Raw genomic sequence first — 26,292 nt, forward strand, 5'->3', positions numbered from 1 at the left:
TCTCTCACCTTTTACATATCTGCATGAACACACACATGCGGACGCATTACCTCGCTGACTGTCTCATTATCTGCTTTTGGTGGATGTTAAAAGGTGTTTTGCCCACCTGTAAGTAGAGATTATCTTCTGCCACCGTCCAACATTGGTTTATTAATTTTCTTTCTTAAACATTTTTATTTGCTGCAGTAAAAGTGGTGAGGTTAAACATGTAAGCCCATAGAAATTCAAGTAATAAATGTATTTATTGGATCAGGTCTAACTGAAGTGACAGCTGATGTCCTTTTAAGAAAACCCACAACAATGATTTATATGTAGTATTTGGGTCTGTAATGTAAGATGTTAAGAAATTTGGTCAAGTGTTCTACATTTGAAAGAATGTTTGTCATATGTGTGTTTATAAGCTAAAATACAAAAGTAGTACAACTAAATAGTTTCTGAAATATATTAAATTTGATTGTAGTATTTTCCAGATCTAAATAAATATGTAAAAAACAAAAAAGTGAGAACAAGAACACATTCTTTCCAAATTCTGTTATTTGTTGCATTTTCTACAAAGCAAAAATCAAAATGTCTAAAAGTTGCTGAAAGGAGCAGGGTATTTTTCTCCATTGTATTTTACATATGAACATAGTCACCAGTATGTCCCCTTTTGGTAAATATCCCGCAAAGACTGCACAATTCCTAAAACTGAAATAGAAAATGCAAAAAGTCCTTTGTTGTCAAATACTCTTTTTACACTAGTTGTAGTGTCATCAAAGAAAACGGGACTTTAAAAATTCATCTGACAATAACATACAGTCTTATGTATGAATAGTTAAATAAATAAAAAGAAAGTCAGTCACAGTTGCACACAAATATATATGTGTATAAAATATGCTATTAGAATAAAAAAAATGCAGCAGTAGCCTTAGGGACCGAAGCTTACAGCAGCTTTTGAGGGAAAACAAATACAGAGAGGTGAGGGGAGCCCTCCGGCTACTTGGAAATCAGCCATCACACACACACACTCACACACAGACTTTGCAACATATACATTTGTTCACACGTTCAAAAACCCCAGGTAAATGTGCCTAATCTGTTCAAAGTTAGCAAAAATTTCATAGCTTAATAAAAGTCCTTTGCTATTTTTTTCTAGTATGTTTAGAAGTAAAGAAAATCAGAATTGACTAAAGGTAGCTTCACATTTTAAAATCTGTTGTTAAACAATGAAGATTTCCAATTCATTGATAGTCATCCTAAATAGTAATCCTAAAACTGAGCAGATGTTGTGGTCATGCAATCTTTTGAGCCACGTCTGCACGTCACAGGGACACAACTTTTTTAAAAGCACCATATAATATGAAGATGAAGTGACCCTTATGAAGTGCACTGCTGGTCTGTGTAAACACTTCATGGTCTAGAGAATTTGTCAAGAAAAGCTTAAATTGCAGTTCGGTGTATTTTATTGATTGACCACGAGACATTTGACCAGATATAATTCCTTCAACTGCTCCAAAGGTATTTATCACATACAAGCTATTTGGGAGTAGGTTCAGTCTGTACATAGACACAAAAAAACACCTTTTAAAAACACACACACACACACAACTCTCTCTTCCTGCCTGTTGGTCATCCTGAAATCAGCCAGATGCTGTGTCACATCTGGCAAAGAAAACCACAGCATCCGTCTTCCCAGTTGAACTGAAAGCTGAGAAGGCAGGAAATAAAAATGGGGAGAAAAAAATAAAACTCCTCCAGCTTCAAACAAAACCTCTCAGTAAAATATCATTCCAGTGTATTCTGTACTTTGTAGCCCTAATGTCAGCTTTGAGCTGTTTTGGCACCTGTCACAAATACTGATTAAATTGTTTCTCTCTGCAAAACACCTGAATTTATTCCTCTCCCTTACTCTCCTCCTTTTGTCTTCTATCTTCATTTCAGTTCTCTCCATCTCAAACAAGGCTTTGGAGAAACAAGTGCGTTTATGAAGTTGATTTTCTTGATTCCTGCAAAACATTATGTATAAACTTACTTATTAATTGTTAAACTTTCGTTTGGCTTCCATTACAGTAAAAGATAGACTGCCAATATTTTTCTAACATTTAGAATATGCTGAGAGTGGTAGAGTTGTAGAAAAATAAGATTACCTGATAAGATACTGATCTTTGAGATGTCTTCATTAGGTGTAACAGAAATGTCCTTTGTAGTGTATATCTGTTCATAGTTCAATGTTAGGTCATGCTGCCCTCTAAGTGATAGGGCCGTCTGTTTTTGACAAGACTGATGGTGTTAGGTTTTACTGATAAGCTTTTTTCAAAATGAGCCCTTTCTGACAATCAGAGGCCAGACAGATTCTATCGCATGGATCTGTTTCATCCATGGGATGTTCTGCTTGACATTTCTTTTGAAATAAATTGTTAAAAATCAACAAGCTAGGTCTTCCTGTCTCCCTTATCTTTTTGCCACGACAGCAGCAGCCATTTTCTTTTCTGCTAGCTGTAATTTGTTTGTAGACTGCTTTAAAAAGTCTGTCATTTTACATAATTTGTGTGTAACTCATTTTTATTTGATTTTTTTAAAGTGGTATATGTAGTAATGCTTAGATGTGAATGAAGTAAAAGGATACTATAAGGAAATGGGACTCTGAGAATAAAACGACAAGCAGACAGGGGAGCTGACACAAAGTCAATAGACAGATGAATAAAACATTGCTTAGCTGCAGATTATGCTACAGGCTATGGTAGCTTTTTATTCACTGGCTTTCACAAGGTAGCAGCAGGATGCGCTAACCTTTTTTTTTTCTATCTCATGGCACCTGGGGTGATGCAAACCCACAGCTTTTGACACAAGCATACAGTACATTTCTGAGTCAGGACTTCAAAAGCCACATGTGCAAATCAATCTCTGTTTCCTCTCTGTCTCCTTCTCCCGCCTCTCGCTCCTTCTCTGGCCCCCCTCCATCAATTTTCTGGAGCTGTCTGAGACTCCAGGCAGTTAATTAAGTAGGACATTGTCGGGGGCTTGGTACATGATGTGGCTGAAGATGGATGGATGGATAAATAGATTGAAAAGATGCAGAGCGATACAAATATCCCTCCTTACCTTCTAACATTTCTAGTCTGGAATGAAGTTTCATTCTACTCTTAGCTCGTTTATTGTTTGTCCTTTTAATGACCTCTTTTTAAATTTTTAACTTTTTTCATTTCTCTTTTCTCATTCTTGCATCAGCAGCTTTTTTTTTTGCTCTCAATTAAACTGCTTTCTCTTTCCTTCTCCCTGTCTTTTCATTCGCATACTGTTAATTTCACCCTTTCCTACCCCATTCATTCCCTACCTTTCTCCTTCCTTCTTAACCATCCATTTTCCCTCCTCACCCTCCCTCCACTTACCCGCCTCCCTCCTTGTTGATTATACGTCAGGTCCTCTGTATCCTGCTTCTTCGTCCTGTAGTATTCCCCCCTCTCATTATGTCTTGCGCTTTGTTTGCGTGTGATCAGACACATAAAGCCAGGGCTAAGCGGGCTAATGAACAAACTCCGGTATTGTGTTCAGGCCCGAGGGACACACTGTAGCTTCTAATGTACAACAGCTAAAGGTGGAGAAGGGAAAAGAAAAAAAAAATACTGACAAGGAGCCAGATGTATGTTTAAAAAAAGAGGTGCAACAGTGAGGGAAGAAAAACTGTGAGGTGACACATGTACAGAGAATACGTAACAAGAATCTGGTCAAGGATATATTCTTGCTATATTTTGAGCTGGTATCTGTTCGAATGAATGTCAAGCACCTTGCTAAAGTAGATACAGCAGTATTTTAGGCGAAAGATCAATTTGAATCTTAATGCATTGTTTCAAGGCCTTTTGCCCTATAACATGAGCTCCATGTGCATTCTCTCCCTGCTCATGTCTCCTATTATGTGAGTCACTCGTCTCCTGGTTCTAAAGTATGTGATTTGTCAGCAGTGATCCTGCAGTATATTACAAGATAGTTTAGTTCCACCCAAGCTTAGGCTCAAGTTGGAGAAGATATGTCACCCACACCCCTCTTTTGTTTCTACTTCCAGTCTCCGTGTTGACAAGATTTGCGTCTTGCTGCCAAATTACAACACGAACCCTGTAATGACTTCATTTCTTCCAGCACATGCACAAATGCACATCTCGAAAAGTTTATATACTGTACAGACTGCCGTATCCTATTCCTGCCCAGTAACCACATACAAACATATTTAATTAATCTAGCAACACATTTAGAAAGTTATTTGCTGTAAATACATCTGTGCAAGGACACACACCCTCTGGGGTTGTGTCCATCAGTGGATGGGTTGTTTCCAGATGATCTAAACAAGAGTCTCAGATCTGGTCAGTATCACAGATTTGTACGCACACACATAAACATGCAACAAACTCATTATTTAATTCCATGCATGAATGTGTCATATTAGAGTCTGTTCTTTCTGCTTCCACATTGTAACATTGCTGTGATCTCAGTAGTTTTTAATCATATTCCTATAAACATTGTAAAAGTAAAGCTCTCTTGTTTAAATGTGCATACTTTCAAAGTAGTGTAAGGCCAGTGGGAGTGTTGCAATAGCCTATAACCAAAGTAGAAAATGCATCACATTGCAGCTATTTTGACTAAAGAGTTCTAGGCAGATCTGCTATAAAGTCCAATATAAAATGCAATCCAAAGATTTCACACGTCTCAGTTGCTAGCAACAAACAAACAATTTATTTCATCATTCTTACTGCTGTTTTTTCCCTGTTTGCTTGCTTTTTTGACTTTGTTGAACAACTATAAACATCTCCTTTTAGGTATAAAATTTAAGTACGTTTTCTTTCCTTAATTCTCAGGATTGCCCTCAGATTCTGCCTTCAACCCAGATTTACATCCCAGTCGGTGTAACCAAGCCAATCACCTTAGCTGCCAGGAACCTGCCGCAGCCGCAGTCTGGACAGAGGAACTACGAGTGCGTTTTTCACATCCAAGAGGAGACCCACAGTGTCCCTGCGCTGCGCTTCAACAGCTCATCCATCCAGTGCCAGAAAACAGCTGTAAGTGAAAGAAAGGGGGGGGAAAGGAAAAAAAACAAAATCTGCATAAGCTCACAGCTTGTGTGACAGGGATGCTATTTCAGCACTGTTAATGATGGAGAACACAGCAGGTGGTAGTAGTAGTGGGTTTTTGAGTCAATATTGGAAAAAATATGCAACCATTTGTGATTGGGAAAATGGATCACATTTTGTCATCTACATTCACAAAATTAAAGCTATCCTGTGTGTGTAATAAACAGGAGTGCAAATGATCCTATGCATTTTGTACAGAATCAGACCTTTATTGTTCCTTTTGACCCAATCAATACAACCAGCTAACTAAATCATAATTCCAGTGAAGGCATCGACTTGGTCAGGGTTAAATAATAGCCTCCTACAACTAATGATCATTCTAGACATAAATATGCTCACCTTCATGATGGATCACTGTGCACTTCTTGCACACTGGCTCGGTGACAGTCTAGATAAATGACCCGGTGCTGATATGTTGCAGTGAATCATTAGTTAGCAAATAAATATTGTTGGTGAGTATTAACATTTGAATGAAGATGTTTAAATATATATATTAGAGCTAGTCTCTAGTCTGTGTAGTAGTAGTAGTATTAGTAGTAGAACCAAAAGCAGTTGCCAAGGATTTTGTAGAACGTGATTTAAATGATTGATTAGGCATGATTGTGAAAAGATCAGACATAGTAATTTATAATGCACTTGTGGCTTTGGCTGGCAGGGATGAGTGTAAGCTGGATTAAAGTGTTCTCAAGATTTTTATTTATTTATTTTTGTCTAAAAAGTTTTTATTCAGAACTCCTGTCCTGTTTGTCAGTGTGTTTGTGTCTCTGCAGAGGGTTTGCAGGTATGCAGAGGTATTTGTGCATTAGAGTCCATGCCTGTTTGGTCTCAGAATATGTCTGTATGTGTTTGTGTGTGCGTGTGTTTTCAAACTAGCATGACAGATAAGAGGTAGCTTGCGTTGCGCTTCACTGAGGCTGAAAATGTGAAGAGGAAGTCTCTCTTTGAACCTAGTTGGGAGCGGATTGATCATGTTTACACCTACGCTCTATTCCTCTCCATCTTTTTCCCCTCCATATGCCTGCAGAGTTAGTTCATCTTTTTCTGTCTATGACTTCCTTCCTTCGTCTGTCATACTTTTCAGTCATTGGCATTTTCTTCTTTTATCATCTCTCTGGCTTCTTGTAAGTTCAGTTCTGCTACATGCTTCTCTACATCTGTGTTTTTGTTTTTAGACATAAGATTAGATAAAAGCTGGTGTTAAAAGTTGTATTTTGTTTGTAAGCTTTTGGACTTTTGCACGTGCTGATTAGCCACATCCTTTCATAATATATCTGGGTTTGGGCAGTCATACTCAAACGAGCCAAGCAGTGGTATTCGTTTAGTCATGGATCTTGATGTGTAGCCACTGTGACAGTATTCTGTCCATATTGACAGGGAGTCTACAGGTGTTGGCACACAGTAGGCAGTGATAATTATCAAGCAATAGGTTTGTCTCTCCACTGAGATGTCTGTTTATTGACTGTTTATTGTAGCTGCAAGGCCAGAGTTAATCAGCAGCATAGCCTTGCCCCAGCCAAAAGCTGAATATCTCCATTTGATGTCCACACAGCAGACATGCTAGCAATAATTACCCCAGGGATGTCAACGCTTAGTTCTTGTTAGCATGTGCAAAGTCAGCTTGACTGCATCATCAGATAGTGATGTAGCACAAACACAGTCTGCATTCACTCATATTGAGATTCAAGTGAAGAAAAAGGTGGCAGCAGCATGAAGATGCCATTGTGGCATAATTTATGCAGGCTTGAGATTATGGGCTTAATTATGTGCCATAAATTATTCGGATGAGATTCTTATTTTAGCACGGAAGCAGTATTTCAGAGTGTCTTAAATATTAGTTTATCCATTTATAGACCACCATATTTCTTCCTTTCACACATATTGCTGTTTGTTCATACTTCAACAGTGTTCAGCACCAACTCTATGGATCATGTGTGACTGCAGTAGAAATGGACTGTTATACTGTGCACACACTACTGCATTGATTTGTACACATGCAGCTATGAGGAAAGGGGTTAATCAGTGTCTGTAGGCACATTGGCATGTGCATCCCTCAACGTGCCTTAGGCTGTGCATCCCATGATATGTGTCTGTGGCTTAGACCAATGCAAGAATGTTGTTTTATGGGGGGGCATTAGGTTGCTAATCCACAGTTTATCCTTGTTTTTGAGAGATTCATTAGTGTCTCTCAAAGCCCTGTGTCAAACTGACACAGATTTACTTCGAAACCTAGCACAAGAACAGCAACATTAGAAAATGTGTTGAGAAGTAAAATGAAAGGTATTAAGGATTAAGAGAGGACAAAAAAACAAGAAGAAACATGGTAACGGATAAATGCCAAGAACTTGAGGAAATGGTCGACACAGAGTCATAAAGAAGCCAATAGAAGTGGCAAAAAACTAGAAGATGAGAGGGTGTAAGATGGACTAGGGAAATTGGCATATAATAGACAATTTCAGGTTACATGAATGGAGAAAAGTGAGAGGGAGAGAGGTATTGAAAAGAACAGAAAGAAGGGGGGAGGAGGGGAATGAGAGCTTAAAAGTCTCTCCTGAAGCTAAAACCTTTTTCTTTCGTACAATAACATCACACCATCCAAAGAAGATAGCTTATCCAGAGGATATTTAGAACATCCACACTCATATCATGTTTAAACTCTAGTTTCCCATACTTTACTTTGACTGTGATAACCTAATACGCGTATATAGTATCCTGTAACAGGAGGCTGTCAATAACCCACTGTATATGCGGCACACATGATATATGATAGCATAACTTAAGTTCCATATTACTTTTGTCTGGTATTGACTGTCCTTATGTGCTCATGGGAGAATTTGGTATTTCAGTATCAAGTGTCTGTTCATACCAACTAATCCCAAAGGGCAAAGAGCAGGTGGATTATAGACCAGATGAAAAAACACAGAATAGAAGAAGGGTTGAGACATGAAACGAGGCCGCTCGATGTTAACACTTTGAAGATTCATATGTTTTTAGAAAGGATTTCCAAAAACTGCTCAAAGCTCTAAATTTTGCTGTGTTAAACTTTAATGAAGTTTGTATTGTGAAAGAAATAAATTGTAACACAGTTTGCACTTCTCACTTTTGAAGTTGGGCTCTTAGTCAGACATAATTCCAACAATTTTTGGAAGCTGTAAAAGTGGATGAAATAGTATTCTATCTTAGGTGGTCCACAAGCAAATTCACTGGAGGATGGCACTGATTGTTATGTAAGTAGGGGAAAGAAGTGCTCCCTTTGTATTTCTTTGTGTCAGAAAATCCCACACTACTACTGACATTGCCATCAGTCAGTCCTTATGGTAGAAGTAAACTCTGGTCAACAGCCACCAAAACAATAAGCTGGCATCTACATCAGAGCCTTCCGCTTTCCTGACCCAAGCCAGGCAGCTTTGTGGTGTGTGTCATCCGTTCAGAGGCTATGGTTGAGGTGAGAGGGCCAATAGGATGCTGAGCTGTGGGCTGGCAAGTTCTTCTCAGGCTGCCAAAAGGGTCAGGGGAGCGAATAAACACTCATCCACACACAATGCTTTTGTGCATAAATGACCACACTCTTGAGTCATAAGCTGACAGAGAACAGCTGGAGATGGTTTCAACACTGAGGCTAAAAGAGGGGACTTGAACTGTTGCAGACTCTTCCTTTTATTTCTCAGTGTCGTTAGCTTTTCATTCATTTGTACGTCTTCACTTTCTTACCCTCTCTCCCTCTTTAACCTTCTTTCTTGCTTCTCCCTGGAGGGCAGGAATGAGAGGACAGATAATATCACCACGAGCCGTACACCATTACTTTCTGTCTGATAAACCAGTCAGCTACTCCATCACCCTTTTTTTTCCCCTTCCCAACCCTTCACTAGTGGGGAAAAAAGGCAGACGTGGGGCCAGTGAGAGAAAATCTAGTTTGGGTATTGGGTGTGTTTCTGTGTGTGTTCCTCTGTGTGCAGAGAGCAGCTGTTTGTTAAAGAGGAGATGTGAAGTTTCAGGGGTCCTGATGGCATCCAATTAAGGGAGATAAAATGATGATGAATTGCAGTCAGGCAGCAGAGACCAACATTAATGTGTGTGTTTGTGCGTAAGCACACCCTCACATACACATACAGCAAGACGGCAGACAACAGAAGCAACCAGAGAAATTTTAAGAAAACTGTGCTGTGGGAAAGGAGGGTGAGAAAACAGAGAATAAGGCGAGAAAGTTTTGATCCAGCAAAATTGAAAGAAGGATGAGGAGAAGGAGGAAAAGAGCACAATGAGACTCCTATCATTTCCCAAAATGAGGGGATGGTGGCAAACAAGGATAGATAAATGGATGGCTAGATGGAGCAAACAGAGGAGCTTAACATGTCTTCAGGGAGAGCAGTTGACACAGACCACACTGGTGTAGTAGTGTCACACATCAGTACAAAGTCTGTGCAAGAAATGAAGCACCATCTCACACAAACTTCAGTCTTTGACTTAATGAGATTTGGTATTATAAATAACTGACTGTAGCAATTAAAAATCATACACCTTTCCTTTTAAATGCATCATAACATGTTCATATTTCCACACATTCATGTAGCTTAAAGTTTCAGGAAGGAGTCTAATGAGGGGCTTGGTGCTGCTCAGTGATGGGTAGGTGCAGCAGGGCATGGTACAGCATGGCCTGGCATAGCTTTACACAGTTTAATGAGATATAAACACTGAACCTGCCACCTAATTCAGCCACACCACACACTGGCTCTTTTTAATTGGCTTATAGGCTTTGTGAGTGTGTGCACGTGTAACAGGTGAGGGATTGAAAGGGCAATAAAATTCACTGGAATTTCCTGAGACTTGCTGCAGATTAAAGACAGCTTTTTCTTGTCATATGATAGCTCAGAAAATAAATACTAAAGTGTGTTTGTTTAAACTGTCTTTCAATGATCTTTTAAGAACTTTGAGAATGATCGTTTTCTGTTTGCCTTATCCTTTTTTGCTCACTTGTGTTTTTGTTTAAACTTTGATTCGTCTTCCATTGTCTTTATCATACACATTCCTTTACTGTCCCACAGTGTCTCTTGTGTGCCAGCTGCTTTCTTTCCTCCCTCTTCCATTCAGCCCTCCACCTTCCCCTTCTCGTCTATCATGCCATTGGCTTGCTGCCTCTCCTCCTCCTCCTCTCTGACAGGTGACAAGCAGAGCTCCCACGCTCCTGTCCCGGATAAATAAGAATTAATTGCTGCACAGCTATCATCATATGCCAACTGCTCCACCCCGTCCTCCACCCCTCTTTAATCATCTATTTCTCATTTCTATTTCTCCCCGCATGTCCCTGCAATTTGTAACCTTTACTCTACATACTCTGAATTGTAGCAGCGCTACATTTTCAATTTCTTTATGAATATTAAAAAAATGAAATCGACGCAGCAAAAGTGATTGTCAAAGCAGAATAAAATTTTACTGTAGAGCATATTAGATGTACATGAAAACATTTGGGAACCCTGGGTATGAGATATTAATGAGTAGTTTGGTTTGCAAGACATACTAACTACATATGAAAAGTCCTCTGCCAGAAGAAGTCATTGCATTTCATTTTTAAATGTCTGTCTAAATAAAACCAGTTTCACTCCATGCCATCAGTCTTTTGCTTGCCTGTGATTAACACTTCTGATTCATTAAAGTACTAGGGATTTGATAAGTTTTATATGTGTGGTTAGATATATTTTATGTTTTGTACCAGAGGCAAAGAGCTGGCGAAGGGAAAAAGGCCACCAGACAAATGGCATAAAGTTGACAGAGGAGAAAAAGAGTGACAGAAAATGTGGACATTTTTGCAAACTACCACAGTTCAGCCTTTTTTTCCTAGGGAGATGTCTTGTAAGCTCATGCTGGCTTATTGCGTTGGCTGAAAAATAAGAAGCATTGACTAAGGCAGCATTATTTTTCTCTCAAGCCAGCATTTTTCCCAGACTCCCTTCTTTCTCTTTTTTCTTTTCTTTTTCTTTCTATTAGTGAAAAAGTGTGTGTTTGTGTGTGTGCACGCTCGTTTCCGTGCAAGAGATAAGCTGGGTAACTGGGTCCAGCCATTCTCCAATCCTGTTAGCATTAGCGATTAGCACTGGCTAACAGGCCCTTATTATGAGCGAAGACCGATTCAGAGTTGCCTGACCTCACACATACTCTGCACACACATTCATACTCCCTAAGCTGTAGGGAGGATTACCACTTGATCCTTGATTAGGAAGCCAAATCTGCCTGGAAGTTGTGTGTGAATGAAGAGCATGGTGGTGTATAAATCTAGATTTGGATGTACACTGGGTGCCGAACTTTATATATTCTGGTAAAACACATTTCGGACGGACCAACATTCAGTCAATGCCCTCTGATTATTTTCTGCTGTGTCCTTGTGTGACATATCTTACAACTAGATTGAAGGATATGTTGTGTCAGGTCACATTTTCCTGTCATCACCTTCAGAAAGCTGTCAAGAGAAGGAGAACGTCCTGTCACCTCCTATATATGAACTTGCCTGAGGCAGGTTGGATATTTTTGGCTTTCCAGCTTTAGAATGACTAATTATCTGACTGTGAACCTCTCAGTAGGTGTCTGTTGTTACTTCTTGCCGAACTCAAACTTCCACCTTTATTCCTTCTTCTACATTCTTCTATTTTTGACACCTCTTTTCCAGGTGGTTCTCAAGCTTGTTTCTACTCTTTTGACCCTTTTCAAGCAGCGTCTCTCATTATGTTTCTCATTTTATCTTAACGATGTGTTTTACTTCATTTACCTCACTGTTATTTCTTTTAATTCTGTCCCTGCTTTTTTGTTTCTTAGTTTCACTTTTTCTTCTCAAATATTTTGCATTTTGATGCCTTTTCAGCCATCGTATTAACAAAATTGAAGTCTTTATCAATATGCTAAATCAATTGCACTCTGCAGGGTAAGTTGTGTGCTAGTGTTTCTCATTGCTTTATTTAAACATACCACAACAGAAACACATGCTGTATTTCTCAAACGCCAAACAGCCTATTATGTATGGAGGAAGAATTTTGTTACAGCAACAAGTAATACTGTCATAACATTTGTTGGCCTCAGAGCTGTGATTGTGTGACACATATTAACAATATATATGGAGCACTTTTCTACGTCTTTCAACTCATTAAGCAAGAACTCAGATTCAGTTTTTTATTTATTAAACTTGTTTCACAACCATAAATGTAAGTTCTAGATTAACATAATGTTTTACTTTGGGCTGTTGTCTTCTTAGCTGTATGTTTGAGGTCTGGAGAGGAGAACCTAGAGCCTTAACTCTTTACCTCAGATACTACAGAATGTACAGCTTTATTGTGAAGAACAGTGCAGCACTGAATCTCACATTGTGAGATAAAACACAGTGAAGGCCAGTTTAGACGATCCTGTCTGACCTAGAAGCAGTGTTGTTGCGATTTGTTAAAGGAAAGCACAAAGCTTTAAAGGTCTCGCTGAAATATTTATTTGCTATCACATTGATGGAAAAGCCTGTGTACCTTTTAAAAGGTGTCCAGTTTTCTGTGTGTGTCTGTTATTTTAAAATTTTGCTTTGCAACTAATATTTTGTGAATTCATATAGAAAAGATAAAAGTCACCATCCTGTTCCAGTCAAAATACTTTCTCTTCTTTTCATAGAAATACTGACCTTCTGTAGAATAACTAATTGCTTTGTAAAATTACTGCTTCATTTTTGCATGTTCTTAATGGTGTCTATTATATAGGGAGTAAATCCTGCACAAGGTGCATGTTTTGTTTGTATTCCCTGAACTGCACATTGAGCCATAGTGCTGATTTAGTATGAAAGTTTAATAAGCCTTTGGTGCAATGAGAGAAGATGAGCTTCAGATCATAACCTAACAGTTTCTCTTCCTCCCACTCCTGTGCTGCCCATTAAACACGTACATGCCCATACACACTTCTGCCTAACTAATTATTAATGCTTTTTTAAGCGAAGGTGCAGAAGATCCCAGTTTTCCTCTCACCATGTGATCCTCCCCCAAAGAGAATAGATGTACCAATAGAGACACATACCTGTAAGGTGGAGTGAAAACACTGAGTAGAGGTCAAGCAGTGTTATTATTTTAGCCGTCAGTACTGTTACGTCTCCAATATGTGTGTTTGTGTGGTGCAGATTTTCAGAGAAACTACTTGTCAGGCTGTAAAGCAGGGTTAAGGGGTCCACATACATTCATCATCTATTACGTTATCAAGCGGAATTGGCTGTGTGATTCAGAGGGGAATCAGCCCGTGTTCTGATTCGCCGCTCAGCAGAAAAGCAGCGGTTGATGTGAAAGGTAGGTTGACCTCTCGTCCTTTACTGTAGCAGGTCATCCGTCCTGAGGGGATATACCACAGCAGCACAAAGACATCGTTAATGACACTGAAATATAGAAGTGGATTCAGTACAGAGTCATATAACACATTTGACAGTGGATTGCCCGAGGGAAACTATTTTCTCAGTCCTGCCGTTTGGTCATTTTGGCACATAGATGTGTCTGATGTGTTCACCAAGACTGTGGACACTTCCATCTTGTGTCGGGGGAAAAAAATCATATCACTGATAATAACCTAGAAGAACATTAAACCTTTCAATCTAACAAAAATCTAAGTTGTTCACGCTACTGATGTTATTTATAGTGAACAGGTTGTACAGTGCAATCAGGTAATTAGTTGGTATTTGTCATTCTGGAATATTGATTGGAGACTGTTTTTTCTCAGTGTGTTGCATTTAGTTTGTTTCTAAAATATTCCTTAATGGAACCTAATTGCTGCATTTGTTTTGCCTGTAGCCACTTTGGTTTCCAACCAGTCTGTCACTTTATTAAAAACAAGCATAAGAATGTCAGCAACACACCTGATTATGTGACCAAGACTCGAGAGGAGTTGCTAAGCCTCAAATGCTTTCATCAGTTTGAGCACCTCTAAAATGTAGAGCTCTATTCACCCTGTATTTATTGCTCTGTTCCTGTCTTTCACTCATTCAATGTCTTCATCCCACTTGCTTCTTTGGCCTTCTCATCCCAGTTTTATCTCAGAAGCCTCATTTGTTTTCTACCTTCGCTTTCTCCTTTTTATCTCCTTGTCTTTTATGCTTTTTCTCTAACCACGTCTTCACAGTGCAGTGTCCCAGGGCATCTTCTTTTGTCTGTCTCCTCTTCGTTCCCATTGTCTTGCATGTCCACACACTCTTCAACATCCTCATGCGTTTCCCTCAGTCTCTTCAGTCAGTGAAGAAAAAGTGCTCTTGTTCTCATGCTGACTGGGTGGTCTCTTGGTGGTGAGAGAACTAAGGAGGGTGGAAAAGAACGAAGAAGTTCATACACTTGGACCGGAGAAAAATAATCACTGATGTCCAAAATGTAGTGGTGTCCAGGAGTTATCTTCCTGTGTTTCTATACATCACTTGTGTTTCCTGTATAGAAGAGCGTGTGATGAGTCTTTGATTAATTTTCTGGCAGTATTCTCTGGAAACTGTCCCATGTGCAGGAAGTGTATTTATAGCACACTGTGCACGTGTTTCACTGGAAATGTTTGGTATATGCGATAAAGAAATCGGTTTCATATATCCTTATTTAACTGTGGGCCTTTTTGAGAGGCATTGAGATACGAAGGTTGAAAGTTGGTCTGAGATTGATAGCGGAAGAGGTTTGTACAGAGGTACAAGGAAGGAATAATGAGAGGGAGAGAAAGAAAAGAGGAAGAGGTTGGATAGGGACAGAAGGAGGCGCGGAGGAATGTGTGAATAGACCAAGGCAGACATGTCAGAGAACAAATTGAAAATGCCAATTTCACTTTAGCCCCTACCAGCTCAGGCGCTTACAGCCCAGCCCTGGCCTCTTATTCCGTGTGTAAATGAATGGTGTCCATGGAATAACACACAATCACCTCCTTCTATCCATCTTGGCCTCGCTATTTCTCCTTCACCTCTGCTGCTCTCTGCTTTTTTGCCCCGCCTGCTGTGTCATACTTATTCTCTGTAAGGGCTGTAAGATATTAGGAAAACATAAAATATTATTAAATATTTTGATAACAGTGTCATTTGCACTTTTTCCTACTTCGTACATTTTATTTTGTTGCAACACCCTGTCTTTTTAAACACACCATAGCAAGGTAATTTTTTTTTTCTGCTTTATAGAAATATACCCTCCAAAACCAGACAGCTTGCTGTATTATCTTATCTTATCTTTTTGAGTGTTCTTTAGGCCAGATTCCAGGTGACATTGTCTGAAAGGTCCCCCTTTGCCTGAAAAAATAATTTGTAAGATATTTCTCTTTAAAACTGCCTTTAAGAGGAAACTCAAATTTCTTCTGAGATACATGAAAACATCTTTCTTTATTTCTTTCCACCTTAAGGGGTCGCTAAATAAAAGTCATCCTATCACAGAAGCCAAGAAAGAATTAATCAACGATTCACATTGCCGTGTCCTCTCATTTTCTTATCTTGTCCACGCACATTTTTTGGTCCCCCCCCCACACCAAATACATTTAAAATCACTATTATTACCATTGTCAAGATAAATCTCACAGTATCACACTGAAGTAGGAGATATCACATAGTGGCAAAGTTGTAGCTTGATTCAATCTGCTGGGGCCCTGTAGCCTCAGGATGGGGGCTTTCACATGAGATTTTATCAGCACTCCACCACAAGAGAATAGTCCTGCTATCTCTCCCCCTGAAGTCAGTGCAGATAGTGACCATAGTGGTGGGGAAAGTTACTAGGCACCCTTTGAGTGACAGAAACATTAGGTCATATCTAAAGTGCCACCAGCTATCACCCCCACATCACCGCATGAAACGGGGAATCTCTCTCAAACTAGCATCTGTTTTTATGCTATAATAAATTGAGACATGAGTTTTATGCTGAATGAGTATTTTCCATTTACCTCATTGTTTGGCTGCTCTGCGTAAAACAGTGGGAGGACGTACAACTTATGAATCCGCTTTTTATTTTGTGGTGATAATTGTCATTATTTATCTGTTAGGAAGGGTCTCCAAGGAGCTCCTTTTCTGTCATCCCTTCAGTTAACACTGCACCATCAGATTACCGCTTTTGAAGGCTTGTTGTCTCATTTAAAGCAAATCCATAAAACTGATTATGCCAACGAGGAGTCAATTACATTTCAACTCTTATTAGTTCAGGATGCAAAAATGAAATTAGATGGGAATATTATTGTTGGAGAGATATTATGCTTTTCATTCATCACTGGGATAAAATGAGTCATGCAGTGATTGGGATCCCAATTTCTTAATCAACTCTGCGCTCTGCCAGACTGCGGCGGATGTGCCGTGTGTGAAAATCACAATGTAGCCCGTCTCCCATCGTTCATTTTTATGGCCCTTACTGCGTGAGCACCGCAGCATATTACATTACTACCAGCGACTAGCTGAACTGAGTTTGTTCTCAATATTGTCTGTTTCAGTTTTCATTTATTCACTGTTTCTTTATGTTAATAAACATTTTATATCTAATGAAGAGGCTGGTGTTAGAAAATAGTTGGCTGAATGTGTTGGTGCTAATCTTATTGTTGTTTTCTGTTTTCAGTATGCGTATGAAGGCAATGACATCAGCGACCTGCCAGTGAATCTGTCTGTAGTTTGGAATGGAAACTTTATCATCGACAACCCATATAACATCAAAGGTGAGTTCATAGGGCGGCTTTCAAAACCCAGTTTACTGTATTTTCAACCCTAATATTTATTTGTAAAGATGTCTGTAAGCATTGTTGTTCCTAGCAGAGTATGCAGTCTTTTTCTCTCAACATATCTTGTGTTTTCTACTCATGAGTTGTGCTGTAGCAGCCGATCTGACCACATGTGCATATTACTGCTGTGCAAGGAATCTTTTCTTTCCCTCCTCTAAGAAAACCTTTTTTTTTGTTGTTGTTTGAAAGACTCACACAGCGAGTGGGATGAGTTTTAAATCTATTCTCTTCTGTCATTTCTTTTCATGGATAGCCTTGTGAGCTATTTAAAAGGCTCAGGAATTTAACTTTTTTCTTTTCTTGTCATTGCTAATCACCTGAAACTAAAGACTAAATTTATCAATTTAATTAAAACTTTATCAGTTTTTTTTTTCAAATAAAGTTTGGATCAATTGAACATGCTTTGTGGCTTTCAGTATGCACATTTGCCAAGTTAATGAGACTTTTTGAAGATTCTGTTGTGAAAGATAGGAACTTTGCCTTTAAATATACTCTAAAATAATTCAGGCAGGATTTATTTATCAAGGTTTATGCCAGAGGCTGCTTGCCATGGTATTATTATACTAATTTTGGAGGGGATAATATACAGTATATATTATTCACAGTGCATTCACAGTACATTTGTTAGATTTGCCCATAGTGCAAGTTTTTGTGTATCTATCTGCTTTATTATTGTTTTTTCTTATCTTATATAATATTTGTGGATGATATATAATATTAATATTAATATAGATATATATTAGTGTCCTAGACAATAACCCCACATTGCCATCTATGTGTGTAATGATTTAACACATGCATACTCAATGCACCACTATGGGAGAAGACAATGAGATCATGTCTGTTGGATATAATTACTGGTAAAATAGTCTTTATTGTACTGTCTCTGTAATTATTATGGCTTGTACAGCACAGCAGGGGAACTGTAACACTACTCCATTGCTGTGAGGTAAAATAACATCACCGTTCGATATGGCCCATGTATGACATGAATTTGGAGCTTTGAACAACTGAGGGAGTGGCACGTTCTGTTTCTGTTTAACGTTATTTTATTGCTGCAGACTTGCTGAGTTTTCTTGAAGTATTTCATAAGTTATTTCATATTAACAGCTGGTAAATCAGTGATTATTAACTGTTTTCAGAAATTTGTCATATATTGATCACTTCTTGTACTCTCAATGTAATAAGCAAGCTGTTGCTGTCTCAGATTTCATGTATTTCCCAAGCTGCTTGGCCCTGTCTGATGTCATATGGATGTGTTTGAAACAAAACCACACATCTGTAACTTATACCCCACATCTGTAACACATACCACGCATCTGTAGAAACACAGGCGGATGATATCGTGATCATGAATCAGTGTATGTGCATTGTGTTTTGTTTCACTGTGAATCTCCTGGAGTGTGTCCAGAGGTGTTCTGCAGGCCAAAGATGCATCCCACTTTCCTGTTTCTCAATCTTGATTATAATATAGTCAGTGTGTTCAATGCTCACTCATTGTAAATACTGTAAGGGTAACATAATTAGAGAGGAATCATTTAGCAGGCAATAATTGGTATAGGGTTTCTTTAAAGCTGGTCCATGACCAATGGGATTTTGGGCTGAAATAGAGAAAGAAGAGAAGAAAAGCTTTGCTTTGCTATTCCTGGGGCCTTTAAGGAAAGGAAGTCCTAACTTTGTTATGCAGAATAAATTTTCATTGCAGTCCAAATAGTTAAATTAGTTAAGTTTGTTACCTTCATTTTTTAAGTGGTTTCATTTTTTGATAATTCAAAGCAAATATTGATAGTCAGGCTATTGTATTCTCTCACTACTTTATGTCCCATTGTAATAATTTTATGCTTCGGTCACTCAGTTGTCCCTGTTCTTCTCATCTCCAGCTCACCTGTATAAGTGCTATGCACTGAGAGACAGCTGTGGGATGTGTTTGAAGGCAAACCCAAGATTTGAGTGTGGCTGGTGCGTAGGGGAGAAGAAGTGCTCTCTGAGACAAGAGTGCACTCCCCCAGACAGCACCTGGATGCATGCTACAACTGGAAACAGCCGCTGTGCACATCCCAAGATCACAAAGGTAAGCCCTGAATATAATGATACACCTACATATAATGCATAATTATTAAGAATACAGATCACATTCCACAAACTCTAACATCCTTATGTTAGGAAGCCAACTAATAATTCACTTTAAAATCAGTACAGTTTGAATTCCAATTTAGGGTTGTACTCCTTTAATTGGAAGATGTCTGAATCCATCACTGTGCTGTGTCATTCTTGGCCTCAGTATGTGGAGCAAACATCGTGCATCACAGGAGACTAGTCAGCAGACAAGATAGACAGCTTAGAGGCCAACTCCATGACTGCAGCCCAACACAGATGGGCTGGTCAGGAGGAGGCAGCTGACACACACCAAGACTGAACACACTGACATAATTATAGATGATGGCAGTACACACACACTTGTACACACACCTGTGGTTGTCTGGAATATGTGTTAAAGCTGTGGAGAAAGACAAAGAAAACACAAGATATGGATCTGTGCTAATTGTGTCCCACCATGGGTGTTTTACGTGTGTGTGTGTGTGTCTGTGCGCATGTGTGTGCATGAGCACATGATAGGCTGAGTGAGCTAAGGTGTCTAAACACCACAGTGTAACCATCTGTTGCCATCAGCAACCATGGCGGTGGTCCTCGTCTGACTGTGACCTGGGTCACTGTATGCAGAGCTCACCACTGGGGCAGACACACATGCACACACACAGATGCACAACACAGTGTGAAATTAACCCACTAGTGTGTTAGATTGTCCATCTTTCTGCTTTATTTTCTCCTAACCTGTTTTTTTTTTCTTTTTAAAGCTACCAACACGGCCTCTTTTTCTTTAAATGCATATGTATTTATTATAATAAAAGAATGCCACTCGTACCAGTTTAAATAAGTGTGGAAGAATACATGCATCCTCCTATTTCAGCAAAGCTAGACCTGTACGACTCGAGTTCTTCATACATTTCCTGTGTGACAATATGTTGCTTTGAATATTTAATGGAGAAACTGGTTAATTGAAGCAGTGGCACACAGATAAATCCCTTAGCTTAGCTCCTTTCTCTTTGTCCTCGCATCAGTTATCTCTTAGAGCCAAGCATGCAGAAACAGTTGAGTTGTGTGTGTAAGTGCAGGAAGGAGGTGAGGGGGTGGTTGCACGCCAAAGCATGTGCCCTTGCATGCATATGTAGGGGTAAATCCTGCCCTCTGGGCAAGATGTTGGTGGCAGTCAAAAACTTGGCAGAGGAGAGCTTCAGAATCAGCGGGAGAGGCAACACACTGCATGTTTGAGAAGGCAGCAGAGAAGACAAAGAGAATGGAGAGACATCGAAGGAAACATTATCACAGAGCTCTGCCGCCATCCTCACCTCTCGTCTCCACCTATGACATTTACAGTGTGACATTTAACGCCAAAAGAACATCTGCAGACGACAATCTTCTCCCTTTTCATCTGCCATTTTATCTTTTCTCCCAAAGAGCATCACATCAGCCACACAAATTGAATATTATTCTGTTTCTTACCAACAGTTTGGTCAAATCCACTTGTCACAGTTTGATCATCGTTTTGTTTATTTTTGCACCTTGTTAGCTGCTCTGTGTTCATAAGCTTGTGAATTAGCCTCTACTCTTTCTTGGGCAATGCATGATCAGCTGGGAATAATACACCGCTTGACACACAGACACTTAGTGTCTTTAAGGCTTAACACAGTTGGCCAAAGATTTCAGAGCAGCAAGTGTCGAATCTATTTCGAGTGATTTCTAAGTGTGATATTACCTATTTGATGTGGTTTGATAGTGTGCAGTTGAGTACTGTTTCCCTAACAGCTCTGGCACCTGAACACTGTTCTCCAAACACAGCAGTTAATGTTTTAGGCGTTAAAATGTGATTTTAGACATTGCAAGGATTAGGCCCTTAAGCTGCTGAAGTGCTGTTTTTATTATGCTGCTTTTCTCTGCCCTGACATTGTACATTTAGCACTTTGCATGTGAGTGTGTGTGAAACTTAAATACACAAAGGCCCCAAAACACAAACCTCCCGCTCGTTCACTGAGAAGCCTACATTCAAATATTCAAAGATAAAATAGTTCACCACTTGGTTGACCTGTATACTGTCCTCAAGATCACATTCAAAGTCACAAAGATAGAAACACACATACACACTATGCTAGTGTGTCCCTGTGTAGCACAGGAGTGTCCCAGTACTGGACTTGGATGCTACCTTGGGCACCATCATCCATCATCTTCTGCTTGCATTCTCCTCTGGGACAGAAAGAGCATTAAAGCCAGCCCTTAGAAACCAATTAAAACAGCGTAGGCCATGCCAGTGTGGGGGTGTTGATAGTGCATTTTTTGTATTTCTGCATGTGGCACACTTGCTTGCTCTGAATGGATTTTTTTTTCTTTTCTTTTCTTTTTTTTTTTTTTTTTGCATTCTGTGATTTTATGTGAGAAAGTAGATTTTGAACATGAGCTGTTTGTGTACTTAGGAAAGACAAATAATTTCTCCCCCCTGTGGGATTTAAGCTCTAACATTTGCTGTTGCAGACTTCTCATCTCCAGCTCACCTTATTCTCTTCTTTATTTTCTTACTTCAAATTTTCAAACATTGTTCTTAGATTTTTCAGTCTTCATTTTTTTCCTTCCTCACCCCCCCCCTTGTCCCTCCTAATTTTTCCTTCCTCTCTGTCATCTTCACCTCTTTCTTTCTACCTCTGCCTATAAACATGGCAGTAGAAGCTGCTCTGTGTAGGGGCCTTTATCGACCACACCGCTTTGATTTGCTGATTGGGTTTTAGTGCTAAGCAATAAGCCCCATTGTTACTACAATAGCAGACATAAAAAAGAACCAGTGATGCTGTAAACACTTGGAATTCTTTTTCATAAAGAAAGAAATACAGTAAGATGTTAACTATTTACTTTTTTAAGATGTAGCGATGCTCTCTGGGTTGAGCCAGAGTGATATAATTGGCCCCGAATGGATTTTGACTTCTGACACAGAATGTTCCTCATGTCTGTCAGGCTACGCATCTTCATTGATTATCCCATCATTTTATCACTTAGGGAGCTTGTAAGAATTTCAGGGTTAAGTCTCGTTTGATCCTTTTCCTCGCTCACTTCTTTGCCGCCATCAGTTTGGTTCATTCCTTTTCGTTTTTGTGAGTCTTTCACACAACAAATAAACTTCAGAGGGTATGCACAGTGTGCATATCATCTCTCAGTGTCCCCCTTCCTCCACCCCCTTCTCTAACTAGCAGACGCTATCTTTGCTTTGCTGCTTAGCCAGACACAATGGGCCTGACACAAAGCCTTCAACACAACAGGACAAGGCAGCCACAAAGAGAAAAAAGGCGGTTTGAATGGGAGTAGAGCGTTACGACGGCACGCGGAGAATAGAGTGTTTAGGCTAGTGGCTTTTATCAAAAGGGTTTTTTTGTTTGGATTGTTTTGTTGTTGATGTAACAACTTGTGTGTACGCAAGAGTTTGATAAGCCACTGCTTATGAAGAGAGGTTAATTAACATATCTGAAGATGCATTACTGTCCCCCTTGTGTTGTCTTCAGCTTAAATATATACTTATACATATACATTCAGACAGCATAAGGAAGATTAAAATGAAAAGGCACGAGTTGGAGAAGAAGTGAAGGAAGAAGTAGGAATGTTTATCAAAATCTTAGCTGCTGGAAGAAAGAAAACCCACCTTAATTATATAGCTGCGGCATTTCAGTTGTGGCCTTTGTGACACAGGGTTTTGTCTGCATCATGTGTTTCTATGGCTTTCTTTAACCTGCCACATTTTCTGTAAGTATGTGAGAAACCACCAGCCTGAAACGTGTTTCCTCAGAGGACTGCTTCCATTATTATTCTGAACAGCAAACCAAAGTCAGTTAATTTTACTGCTGTTGTTGCTCTCTGCAGGTTCCAACACACCTGCATAGTAATGTGATGTGATGTGATGCTCTGTTTAATGTTCTGGCCATGTTTGAAACATTTATGAAAATAACAGTTTACAAATTCTCTTGACATACCTGACCTTTGAAAGAACCTCTACATAATGATAAACTCAAGATCTTGGACACTAAGATTACTGTACATGGTTTGCAGTGGCTTGATGACAATGTAGATGTAGTTATCAAAAATGACTGGTTAAATAGTTTACAACCAGGCGGAAAAATATTCATTGATAAAACAAACTGAACACTCTCTGCTTGTTGTTAAACATAAATGCATTCTGCAGTGTGTGGAGATAAATTGGAATATTTTCCTCATTCCAGAGAAAGAAACAATAGGATACTGTTTTTACAGCAAACTGGACAAATAATTTTAAAAAGCTCAACATATAAAATCAAAACTCAAGATTCTTATAAGACAAAGTAACTAGTGATCTAAAAATGATAATTCATAGTTTTTAACTTTCCTCAGAAGGCCTCAGTTGTTTCACAAACAAAGAGTTACTATTCTCTGTCTCTCACACAGGCTGATATAGGCATATGGGAACACATTTAACAAATATTTAAGCACAAAATTAGAAATTAATTATTCAATATATGAATAAATGAAAATGGTTAAACCAGAGCTAAAGGCTTTCACAAATGAATAAACGTTTAAACCCTCTTTGTTAAAAGAGTGCCAGGTAAATCTGGAGCCTCTGGTAATGTTGCTGCTGTGCTGTGGTGTCAGTGTTTTCTGCTTGTCAAAAAACATGAAACTCTGACAAGACATAAAAAAGCTAAAAGACAGGAAAAACAGTAGGAATGAAGACAGGACTTTGTTAATAAAGAAAAGGGAGATATTCAAGAAAAGATCAATATCAAGTTAATGAGAAAAAACCTGATGATTTTTTAAACGTCTAAAGAGGGGGTCATAAGTCTCACGCTGTACACATATTATGTAAAGCTGACTTTACCCTCTCAAGACAAATATATAAGTTGCGCTGTGTTAGTTTTAGTGTATTATGACAACTGTTTCTAGCTTTAACATGCAAAAGAAAAAGGTTTTTACCAGTTTAATTAAAATATTGTTCTTTGTTCCCAGTGATGCAAACTAGGCTTTATAACTAAAGTTCAGGATTGGTAAAATATTTACTCATTACTCATTTTATCTGCCCTTTGTGGCAAGAGTCTTTATGACATTAACCCCCCCCAATCCTCCTTCTTACTTTATGTTGCGACGGATGACCTCACTGCCCCACCATGTTTTAATCCAATTAGCTTTAGGCCTAATTATGGTAGTAGTGACTGATTACTATTGTCTGCATTTAGGGCTGAATGAATAGGAGGTGATTAGCGACAGGGCTAGCGTTGGGTAGCCATTAACACCTCTGCACACTTTTCATAGACCTTTAGGGGAGTGAAAGGAGGGAGTAAAAGTCTTTTGTGTACAATGATCATACAGATTATTTGTCACAAGGTAAATGAGATGTGGACATGAGTGTGTAATGGGTAGGTCTAGGTTAAGTGTGTTAGTTGGCAGGCTGTGATTGTTTGACTGAGTTGAGTTGGCGTAAGGTCATTTTTTTATCTTACCTGATGAAGTAGCACATATGTTTGATGCAGAAAACATTGTGAATGTCCCACCTAACATATTTTTTCTGTGTACTTATACCTTTATTTGTTTGTTGTTCCAACCAGTTGTTTCCAGAGACTGGGCCTCGGCAGGGAGGAACCATGTTGACCATTACCGGAGAGAACCTGGGTCTGCAATTCAAAGACATCCAGAATGGAGTCCGCATCGGGAAGGTGACATGCAACCCTCAGGAGGACCAGTACATCAGTGCTGAGCAGTACGTACACACTATTTCATCTTCCAGTCCTCCCATCCATTCTTTTAAAGTCCTTATTGTATCTGACTCTTTCTGTTTCCCTGCTTGACTTTGTCCAATATTGATGTGACACCGAGCATTAAGCACAACACTCTCTCTCAGACCTCTGTTTCATAAAACCTGCAAAGGTTAAACGTTGTTTTCCGCTCTCAAACAGAACCGATTCCTCACAAACAGCCTCAAGCTGTTTTGGTACTGCGAGTCTGCAGACGTGGAGTCCATATGAATCTGACAGCAGCTTACCCTGAACCTTTTATTCTGTGAATAATTAGAAAAAAATGGTCCATTCAACATTGAAACTGACTCATGTAGCCACCCATATTTATCTCATTTTTTACAATATATGATATCATCATCTTATTATCAGTGGGTTGTATACATCTTTTAAAAATAGCTTCAAGGCTTAAAGTTCATCATGTGAGTGCTCACTTCTCATTAAGTTCTACTTACTATGTTCTGGGAAATTCTGAATCACAGCAGGTGTCGTGGATGTAATTTCATTCTCATTTAATAACTGCAGTAATATTTTCTGAGAAGTGTATTACTTGGAGAAGCAAAAAGTCCTTTTACTTCTAGGTTTAGGCTGCTTGGATATCTTTTTGTGTTAACTTCTAACAAGTTGTTTCATCTCTACAATTATCTTCAGTTCAAAAATAACTACCATCATGTGAATCAACTATTATAACTCATTCAGAATTGAAAAAAAAAATGACCATGTAAATGGAAAGTACTCTGGAAAATCTGTCCTTTTCAAGATCCATTTTACCATTATTGTTAAATTTATGGTTTTTAAAAGCAGAGGCCATTTAGGACAGGAAAAATTTGGGGCAGTCGTGACAGTCGGAGATGTCTTTAATATTCTGTTTCTCGCTGTGTAGCTGTCAGAAAACACAAATGTTCTATTTGTTGAGTTTCGTTGCACAACCCCAGCTGATTTGGTTCTCCCATTTGCTAAGAAGAAAACAAGAACAATGTGACTTTGATGGTTTGACAGTCAAGGCGACAGAATGCTGTGCAACTCTCAGCAGTGATGACAGGTGTCTCCAAAATAGGTTAACAAACATGAGTGACACAAGGATTGGGATTTATAATTTGCAACCTAATTTTTGCATTTTTACATTGACATCAGAGGGAAATCAGATGGTTCTGTGTTGCAACCTTTTCTTTCCATCAATATGGTGATATTGAATTCTTTCAGCTTTACTTTTTGCCATACTGAAAATCTGTTGCCATAGCACCCGCAGGAGGAGGAGGAAGGAGGGTGTGGTTGGCCGTTAGGCTGTCATGCTAATTATAAGTGATGTTAGCCATACGGTGCCATTAGTGGCCTGGCTGCACTCGACATCCCTGTGACCCTATCAGAGCTGCTGCGCAGGAGACGAGATAAGGCTTCTGAAATGACAGCACAGGTCGAAGGTCAGCTGCTGAGAGAGAGAGAAGGAGGAGAGCCACTAGTTTGGCAAAATGTAGACGCATTGTTCTCAGTATCACTCTGTGTTTCTCTCTGCCAGCAGTTGTACTTTATAAACCCTTCAATTTCAGGTATTGGAGTGGAGCTGCAGTGCAAGAAAATGTGACTTTTTTATGTCATTCACTTCAGTCATTAAAATTTTACAAACTGGATTTGACTTCACT

The 26,292-nt window shown here is 39.1% G+C and overlaps 1 protein-coding gene across 4 annotated transcripts in view; it reads left to right on the top strand.

Annotated features, from left to right (window-relative positions):
* LOC108239867 (plexin-A1) overlaps positions 1-26,292 on the top strand; it is a 182,883-nt gene that overhangs the window by 122,510 nt on the left and 34,081 nt on the right. For all 4 annotated transcript variants that reach the window (XM_017422867.3, XM_017422869.3, XM_017422868.3 and 1 more), the window contains exons 10-13: positions 4,827-5,027; positions 16,640-16,736; positions 18,680-18,870; positions 24,467-24,618. In XM_017422867.3, coding sequence (XP_017278356.1) covers positions 4,827-5,027; positions 16,640-16,736; positions 18,680-18,870; positions 24,467-24,618 — 641 coding nt within the window. The remainder of the gene's footprint in view (positions 1-4,826; positions 5,028-16,639; positions 16,737-18,679; positions 18,871-24,466; positions 24,619-26,292) is intronic.

This window comes from Kryptolebias marmoratus, linkage group LG4 (genome assembly GCF_001649575.2).
Source record: "Kryptolebias marmoratus isolate JLee-2015 linkage group LG4, ASM164957v2, whole genome shotgun sequence".
Lineage (NCBI taxonomy): Eukaryota > Metazoa > Chordata > Actinopteri > Cyprinodontiformes > Rivulidae > Kryptolebias > Kryptolebias marmoratus.